General features: G+C 46.9%; 1 protein-coding gene across 2 annotated transcripts in view; it reads right to left on the bottom strand.

The window, feature by feature from the left end:
• Positions 1-553: 553 nt before the first annotated feature.
• The window catches only part of PLEKHH3 (pleckstrin homology, MyTH4 and FERM domain containing H3), a 29,270-nt gene continuing 20,632 nt past the window's right edge, over positions 554-9,191 (bottom strand). The window contains exons 5-11 of one of the 2 annotated variants that reach the window (XM_033170123.1): positions 8,655-8,812; positions 5,763-5,871; positions 3,949-4,246; positions 2,786-2,993; positions 2,167-2,303; positions 1,072-1,192; positions 554-789 (exon numbers count right to left, since the gene is read on the bottom strand). In XM_033170123.1, the coding sequence (XP_033026014.1) occupies positions 574-789; positions 1,072-1,192; positions 2,167-2,303; positions 2,786-2,993; positions 3,949-4,246; positions 5,763-5,871; positions 8,655-8,812 (1,247 nt within the window). In that variant the 3' untranslated portion in view covers positions 554-573. Of the gene's footprint in view, positions 790-1,071; positions 1,193-2,166; positions 2,369-2,785; positions 2,994-3,948; positions 4,247-5,762; positions 5,872-8,654; positions 8,813-9,191 lie in introns of those variants that run through there. The other variant, XM_033170124.1, reaches the window with a different exon arrangement.

The following is a 9,191-nucleotide window of genomic DNA, read 5'->3' as shown; positions in this document are numbered from 1 at the left end:
TATTGGAGTGTGCTACATGTCTTGGAAGGGATGCGGGTGGCGCTGTGGTCTAAAGCACAGAGCCTAGGACTTGCCGATCACAAGGTCGGTGGTTCGAATCCCCGCGACGGGGTGAGCTCCCATTGCTCGGTCCCTGCTCCTGCCAACCTAGCTTTTCGAAAGCACGTCAAAGTGCAAGTAGATAAATAGGTGCCGCTCCAGCGGGAAGGTAAATGGCGTTTCCCTGGTTCGCCAGAAGCGGCTTAGTCATGCTGGCCACATGACCTGGAAGCTGTACGCCAGCTCCCTCGGCCAGTAACGCGAGATGAGCGCCGCAACCCCAGAGTCGGACACGACCGGACCTAACGGTCAGGGGTCCCTTTACCTTTACATATCTTGGAAAATCCTCCCTCCACAATAATGGTCAGATCCTGCTTTGCCAAATAGCAGTGCCTGCTCACTACTCTTCACAGTTGGCCTCAAGTGTGTGCCACTGGTCTCTTCGTAGTTCTCTCCATCATGTACCTTCTCAAGTCGTGCCCGGAAATACGGAAGTGCAGGTGGGACAACGTACCTGATAAATAAACCTCTGCATCACAGAGGACAGACCCAAAGGCCGACCACGTGCCCGCCAGGCTGATCTCTGGCTGCCTCGTCCCCTGTATCTGTTTCCGTTCGTACATGGCAACTCCTGTCAGAGAGGCTGTCTCCATGAAATGGCTGCACGGGAGCTGCTTCCACTCCGCTCGCAGCTTGACCACGGGCGGGACAGCCCACAGCCCAGCAGATGATGCTCCAGCGAGAGATCCCCTGGTAGTAAGGAAGATCTTGGAATTAGAGAGCAGGCAAATAAGGCGGGTGGACAGCAGGTCAATAAAGAAAAGCTGGTCCAAGCAAGGCATGTGGGCGTGGGTGGAAAAGCCTCCATTCGGGTTCTGCAAGTGTGATGCAGCCCAAGGCTGGAACATCTCAAATGGGCAATGCTGCCGTAGATGGAGAGCTAATGGGCCTTGTAGGGAGAGGGTGTGTCGCTTGGAACAACAGCACTCCCCACACCTGCAAGCTTGTTCTCTTGGTGAGCGTGACCCTTACCTGTTCAAATAGCACTGCAAACTCCTGGCTGTTGCAGGGGACGCAGTCCAGGTTCAGACACCCATAATGCCTGAACCAGAGTCTCCCAGGGGGCTTCCGGGGTGGCTCTTCCCCAACTGAGCTAGAACAAGGCAAGCAAAGACATCCCATCAGTTCCGGGACATGCAAAAACGCCCTAGCCTGATCAAACGTTCCGACCGCATATGCCACGTATACTGGGGCAGACGAAAAAGACTGAAACTTCCCTGCTAGCTCGATAGAGTCAAACCTCGGTTGCCGAACAACTCCGTTTTTGAACGCTTCGGCTCCCAAACGCCAAAAACCTGGAAGTAAATGCTCCGGTTTTTGAACATTTTTCACAAGCCGAACATCCAATGCAGCTACCGCTTGAACGCAGGAAGAAGAAGAAGAAGAGTTTGGATTTGATATCCCGCTTTTCACTACCCAAAGGAGTCTCAAAGCGGCTAACATTCTCCTTTCCCTTCCTCCCCCACAACAAACACTCTGTGAGGTGAGTGGGGCTGAGAGACTTCACAGAAGTGTGACTAGCCCAAGGTCACCCAGCAGCTGCATGTGGAGGAGCGGAGACACAAACCCGGTTCACCAGATTATGAGTCTACCACCCTTAACCATTACACCACACTGGCTCTCTTGCAACCAATCGGAAGGAGCGCCTCCGTCGTCGAACATTTTGGAGGCCGAACGGGCTTCCGGAATGGATTACGTTCGACAACCGAGGTCTTACTGTATCTCTCTTCCCCACAGATACATCCTGTACTCAACTCAGAAGTGTGTCCTGCATAACTAGGGTTTTTATTATTATTATTGCAGAGTTCTGCTCCCGCTAGCTGAAATAGACCCCAGCCCTGAAATCACGTGCACATTCCTCCTCCGGCAACCCAGCATTTCCCAAGCGACTTCCCCCATGTATTTGCAAGATCCTCTCTGGAGCCGCAAAGGCTAGGATGTTGTTTTATTTTGAGTTGGGATTTTCAGCGTGCTGCCAACTCTTTTTAACTCCTCCTGGCTCCTGTGTGTCCAGCTGTGACCGAGACACAAGTTAAATTGTACTGCGTTGGGGGGGAGCTCATTTACCTTTCGAACCTCGTGAGAACATCTGCCACCAGGGCATCCTCCGGCAGGGGGCGCACATGCTGCCAGCTCTCCTCGTAGAGGGCAAATGAGTTGGGGCTATGCGCCAGGCCCAGGCGCAACATCAGCTCCAGGGCCACCTGGGACGAGGAGACAAAGGGGGTGACAGGAAGCCTGGGCATGTCCAGCAGGAGGGCACTCAGTGCTGCAAAGGGGACACACACAGACAGACAGCGTCAAGCATGCGGAGGGGCGGAGAGGGGGGCAGGGTAGGGGTGGAAGGGTAGGGGCACAGAGACCCAACTGGTGCACTGTGGTGGGAGGAGAAGGGCAAAGAAGCTCGCCTCATCTCTCGCCAACCACACCGCGGAACGGAAGCAGCCAGCGCCGCGATGCAAGACGAAATCCTGGCTGCTTGGGCCTTTTGGCGAAGAAAGAGGCAAGTCTTCTTTCCCTTGCTTCTTCCCTCTTTCCCAAGTAAACACCACCAATATCATCCACAAATTCAGCCGCAGCTTCCTGTTGGCAACCCACAAGCCCCACGGGTAGGGATTTCTCCCCAACTGGCGTCGCCCTTGCCCACCACCCGCCCTCGCCATCCAGCCCCAGGGCTTCTGCTCACCTCCTGGACTGTGGTCTGGGAGGTGACGGCCACATGGCAGGTGGCGATGCTAGGGCAATGCACACCGCACTCGGTCTCCTGGCGCCCCATCAGCCCCGCAATCTCCTCCAGAGAAGGCACGCACTCTCGCCCCTTTGTCTTGTGCAGGGCCTCTGCGATGAAGCGTCCGTACCAAGTCGCCTCCGAGCCTGGGAACTGCTTCTCTGTCCTGCTGGGACCAGGGAAACAGCGGCATTAGGGAACCCACGCCCGAGAACGTTGCTCAGCACTCCACGCCCCCATCCACAAACAAGATTCCTAGGAAAGGGCCTGCAAATTGCCGTCGTGCATGAAAGACATGATCTTTCTGCTCTGGCATTGGCAGAGACGGGAGGGCATGAAGAATGTCTACTTCCTCTTGGCAGGTTTAATCCCACCTCCAAGCACGGAGCTTTATTTATACATTTTTTTCCAGATTATATTTTACATACATCCGTCGTTTTGCCATCGTCTTATATGGACTTCCCAACCTATCCTTCACTGACATCCAATTCACGTTATTTTGCTACACCTTTATTTTAGCATCCTTTCTCCCCATCACTTACATTCTCCACTGCCGATCATAGGCTCATTCTACTTGCCAGTTTACCTTAATACCATAGTATTTATTTAAATACTCTTCAAGCCGTTCCCATTCACTCCCCCCTCCCCCGCCCTCCATCAGTAGTCCTTTTGGCCGTCAGACTTGCTAACTCTGCAAACTCTATTAATTTGTCCAACCACTGATCCTTAGTTGGGACAATCTTTTCTTTCCTGTTTTTTGCATTCCACCTCCAAGCACAGAGAGAGAGAGAGAGAACAGGGGCCCCTTTCCTGACCGTCCTATCAACAAGAGTCGTTGCAGAGGGAGAACAGGACTGCCTTCGCTTAGGGTAGCAGAGAAGCTTCTGCCAAGTGACAGCTCAGCTAGCAGAGCATGAGACTCTTCACCTCAGGGTTGTGGGTTCGCGCCCTGTGTTCAGCAAAAGTTTCCTGCGTCGCTGAACCTAGATGAACCCGGGGGTCCTTTCCAACTCCACGATTCCATCATCTCTGGCCTCTCTGCCTGATGATGATGATGAGCAAGGCAATACATGCACCCCATACATACACGCACCCCGATTTCCCTTTGCCCCAGGGCTCACCGCTGGAGGTGCAGCTGCAGGTAGCACAGCACAGGAAGCGACGGCCTGAAAGTGCAGCTCATGCAAGCAAGCAGCTGCCAGTAGCGCAGGTCCGCGGCTGCACCCGGCGCTGGAGGCTCCGTGGTCTGCTTCACCAGCTGGCAGTAGATCTCGTCCACCAGGGCGGGGAGGTCATGGCACGTCTGCAGCACCCCCTGCATGAGAAGGGTTGGCTCCCGCAGCCCCTCCAGCTGCTGCAGCGAGTGGAAGAGCTTGACAGCTTCGTCCCGGATCCCCGCGTAGCCCTGGCCACCGGGAGCTGCAGAGACACAGGGAGAAATAAGCTGTGAGCTCAGGCTCCATTATTATTATTATTATTATTATTATTATTATTATTAATTGGATTTATACACCGCCCTATACCTGGAGGTATCAGGGAGGTTCACAAACAAAATGGTAATATAGTGGTACCTTGGTTCTCAAATGCCTTGGTACTCAAACAACCTGGAACCCAAACACTGCAAACCCGGAAGAAAGTGTTCCAGTTTGTGTAAGGTAGGAATTAGAAGTAACAAGAGCAACAGTTTTACTGAGTTAAGAGAAAAAAGGATATAAGAAGTTAAGATTTGGAATGTGATGTTTTATTTGATGATAATAAGTTGTATGAGATAAGATGTTTTATTTGAAGATTAAGAATAATGGTGAATGATTGTTAAATTAGTAACAAAGTTACTAAAGTAAATTAGAACTGAACGCAGAAGATTATAATAAGTAGATTGGTGTGTTCCTGTGTTTTTGTAGGGTGAGAGGTATGTATTAGTTTTTATTTGATTGTTATTTGTATTGTGTGCTGTGTTTGTTTTTATACGTAGAATGTATGGTTTTATTTGTTGTGTTTATGTGGAAATACCAATAAATTTTATTTTTTTAAAAAAGAAAGTGTTCCAGTTTGTGAACTTTTTTCAGAAGCCGAACGCGCTCCGTTTTGAGTGCTGTGCTTCCAATTTGAGTGCCACACTTCCGTTTTGAGTGATGCGCTGAGGTCTGTCTGTTTTTGCTATTTATTCTGCGTTCTTGTTTTTGTGGCTCTCTTTCTTTTGTTTTTGTGACTGTGTGGAACCCAGTTCAGCTACTGATAGATTGACTGTGTGACTGCAGTACATTGTTTATTGCTTTCATTTCATGGACCAAGGGTCTCGTTAAATAGTAAAATTCATGTTAAATTGCTGTTTCAGGCGTTGTTTTTAAAAGTCTGGAACGGATTAATCCATTCTGCCTTATTTTCTATGGGAAAGCACGCCTTGGTTTTGGAACGCTTTGGTTTCGGAACGGACTTCCAGAACAGATTAAGTTTGAGAACCAAGGTACCACCGTATATAAAATCAAATTAAAAACAATAGCCCAATAAAAAACCCCAAAAAGAGCCATATTCTAAAAGGGTATTGGATGTCAATAAGATCAACCAAAGGCCTGGTTAAAAAGGAACGCTTTTGTCTGGCGCCTAAAGGTGTGTAATGAAGGCACCAGGTGAACTTCCCTGGGGAGAGCATTCCACAGACGGGGAGCCACTGCAGAGAAGGCCATGTTCTCGTGTTGCCACCCTCTGGACCTCTCGAGGAGGAGACACATGAAGGAGGGCCTCAGAAGATGATCTCAGGGTCCAGGAAGCTTCATATGGAAAGAGGCTGTCCTTGCGGTATTGCGGTCCTGAGACACGTACCACCAAGTTGCTCAACTGCTTGGCACTGCACAGCCAACGGCACGTGGTGCCCAAGGACTGAAGCCAACGAATTTTAGGACCATGCTGACCCATGTGCAAGGAAGCGGTCACCCACCTGCATACGGAAAGGGCAGCAGAGGCGCATAGACTGGGCCAGCCGTGTAGCACAGGATGGGATTATTTTGATAAATCTGATCCAGGATTTCTGGCCTGTCACGGTTCTCCTGGGATGGGGAGGAGAAAGGAAAAAAGCAGGTGAGAAGCATTCCCATTCAAACGTTGTTCAGAGACGGAAGAGTTGAGCACATGTGTTGCCTGCAGATTTTTAAAATATCTATACATGTATTTTAATTATTTATTTGCATACAATATTAATTGCATTTATCAATAACAAATTCAGCACCTTTATAGGGGTTCTTCCAACCCCCGGACTTCCCCCTACTCCTCTCCCCGGTTCCCAGTAATTATCTCTTCTCATTTCTGCGACTAAATACTTTTATTCAATCTGTTAAGTCTCCTTTATCAATACCCTTTATCAAAAGTTGTTTTAAACATTTTTTTTAGCTCACTATAAATAATTTCCCAGAAGGGTTTTGTTGATTTATAAGTCCACCCTGCCTGCAGAATTTCTTTCTTTCTTTTTAAAAAATCTTTTTAATTTAAATCCATGGATATCATACACGATCTTATATTCACACACAAAGAAAATGTAATAGTGATGATGATAATAAATGATTTTACCATTAAATATTAATTTATACTTATATGTGCTCTTTTCTTATATTTTCTAACTAAACTAAAATAAGCCAAAGTAGAATCAAATAAATTAAACTTTGTTAAGATAGACTTCTCGTCATTTCCCGATGAACTTTACGTTTACAATATTGAATGTACTTACAGGTGAAACTTGAAAAATTAGAATATCGTGGAAAGGTTCATTTCTTTCAGTAATTGAACTTAAAAGGTGAAACTAATATATGAGATAGACTCATGACACGCAAAGCGAGATATGTCAAGCCTTTATTTGTTATAATTGTGATGATTATGGCGTACGGCTGATGAAAACCCCAAATTAACAATTTCAACTTTGGGGTTTTCATCAGCTGTACGCCATAATCATCACAATTATAGCAAGCAAAGGCTTGACATATCTTGCTTTGCATGTCATAAGTCTATCTCATATATTAAACTCCAGTAGCTGATGAAAACAATTGCTTACATAAATTGACTTTTCCACGATATTCTAATTTTTCGAGTTTCACCTGTATACTTATTACCTTACTCTCAATATATCTTTCTAATACTTTCTTGTAACATACCGTAGCATTTTTCCTTATTTATATTTAATATTTAATTAAATATAAATAAGGAAAAATATTAATATTAATATTTAATATTAATATTTAATTTACACAAGGGTCATTCAAACGCTGCCATAGATGTTCTATCGTTATTATATTTTTGTAGGTATTTCTTGAATATATCCCATTTCTGGGTAAATGATTGTTTTGTATTTCCCCTTAACCTCTTTGTCAATTGAGCCATTTCTCTGCTTGCAGAATTTCTAGACATGAAGAAGAAGAGGAGGAGGAGTTTGGATTTGATATCCCGCTTTATCACTACCCGAAGGAGTCTCAAAGCGGCTAACATTCTCCTTTCCCTTCCTCCCCCACAACAAACACTCTGTGAGGTGAGTGGGGCTGAGAGACTTCAGAGAAGTGTGACTAGCCCAAGGCTACTGATTCTAGTCTGGGAACTGCTGCGGTGTCGACAAGAGCAGCTTCCCAGAAGAGCTGTTTTAGGAAACCTGCCTGCAAATACCTGCTGCCATCACGAAGGGAATGCCCTAGCCAAAGGTGGATAACCAGGTGTGTGTAGGCTCCGGGCATGAAACCCGTTTGCATTTCACATTGCAAATCCTCAGGGCAGGTGGCGCAACTTAACACTTTTGGGCACGTCAGCAATAAGGAACGGGCCTAGCTCTCCACCCCTACCCGCAACAATATTAATTGGTCGTTTGTTTAATTAGCATAGGCCTCGCCTCTCCGACAGAAACCAGCCCCCTGCCCCAAGGCTTAGATCGTTAAATTATATTTTAAAAAATGTGTTTATTTCATTAGCCCAGAGATGGAAAGAAGAATCCTGATCAGGGAAGAATGGCAAACCAGGTTGATGGGACTATGCTGAAATGGCAAAATTAAGTGGAAAGCTCAGGAACCAAGAGGACAAAAACTTTAAGAAAGAATGGGGGGAAATTATAATTTATTTAGGAGACCATTGTAAGCAGATGAAAACGTTAGCAGGATTTTAATCACACTTGTAAGGCAACAAAAAACTACAGTATGGACAATTTAGATCAGGCACCCCCAGCCTGCAGCCCTCCAGATGTTTCAGCCTACAACTCCCATGATCCCTAACTAACAGGAACAGTGGTCAGGGATGATGGGAATTGTAGTCCAAAACATCTGAAAGGTTGGGAGTGCCTGATTTAGATGGATTAAAAATGTGCATGATATGCAGTTGTAAATATTGACATTAGGACCCATGGAGGGGATGGGGGGGGGGAGTCTTGAGATTCAGAGCAATCTCTTTATGTGGATTTTTAACTGACTTTGAAATATTTTTCTAAAATCAAATAAAAATTATTTTACAATAGGGGTGAGGCGGAAGGAAAAATAATAATTATAAAAAGATGTTTAAACAACCCGTCAAACCCGTAACATTGCAGGCACTCTTAAAGCAGTTATGAATAAGAATTAAAGCGTGCAAAAATGGCAGTCCAAACCAGCAACATGACCTTAAAGGAGTAAGAAATGCTGTGTGTGCAGTTGCCGCTCCCTTTCTTTAAGGGAGTAAACCGCCGGGCGTGCTCATTATGCATTTCTGCAACTGCCCTTAGCTGCCTGACGGGAGCGTGGCTTGGCCCATTCACAGCCCCGGTGAGTGGGTGTGTCCTGGCCCTCACATCGCACCTATTCCCTTCCTGCCCCCCCCCTGCCCCGCTCACCTCAATGTCACACATGAGGAGCTGCGTCGGGGTCTGCACGGGGGGCTTGCTGATGATGACCTTCTGCAGGGCGCAAACCCAATGCACAGCTTCGTTTAAATGCTCTGTGTAGAGGCGGTAGCAGTGCTTTCTGCCAAAAACAGTCACTGCCCAGTATCCTGCGGAGGAGGGAGAGAAAAGGGGGTACCAGCATGTGATTAACAGAAACACACACACACAAACACACACGTATACACAGATATAAATATATTAGAGTTGCCATATTTCAAAAAGTGAAAATCTGGACACAAAAGGTACTCAGGTTCTATTTAATTTTTCTGTAAGATCTAAAAAAAAAAAAAAACCCCAGAAAAATGCTTTTGAGCTATTTAAAAGGAAACTGGCCAGAATCTACACCAGAGGTTGGCAACCTAAGACCCATGGGCCGGAATTGGCCCATGAGAATTGGGAATTGGCCCATGAGGGTCACTTAACCGGGCCATGAGCTGCCCCAGAACCGTGCCGCCCGCTCGGTGGGTCCCCGGTTTAGCGCAGCGC

The sequence above is a fragment of the Lacerta agilis genome, chromosome 14 (genome assembly GCF_009819535.1).
Source record: "Lacerta agilis isolate rLacAgi1 chromosome 14, rLacAgi1.pri, whole genome shotgun sequence".
Taxonomy (NCBI): domain Eukaryota; kingdom Metazoa; phylum Chordata; class Lepidosauria; order Squamata; family Lacertidae; genus Lacerta; species Lacerta agilis.
This window is presented reverse-complemented; position numbering and strand designations above follow the sequence as displayed.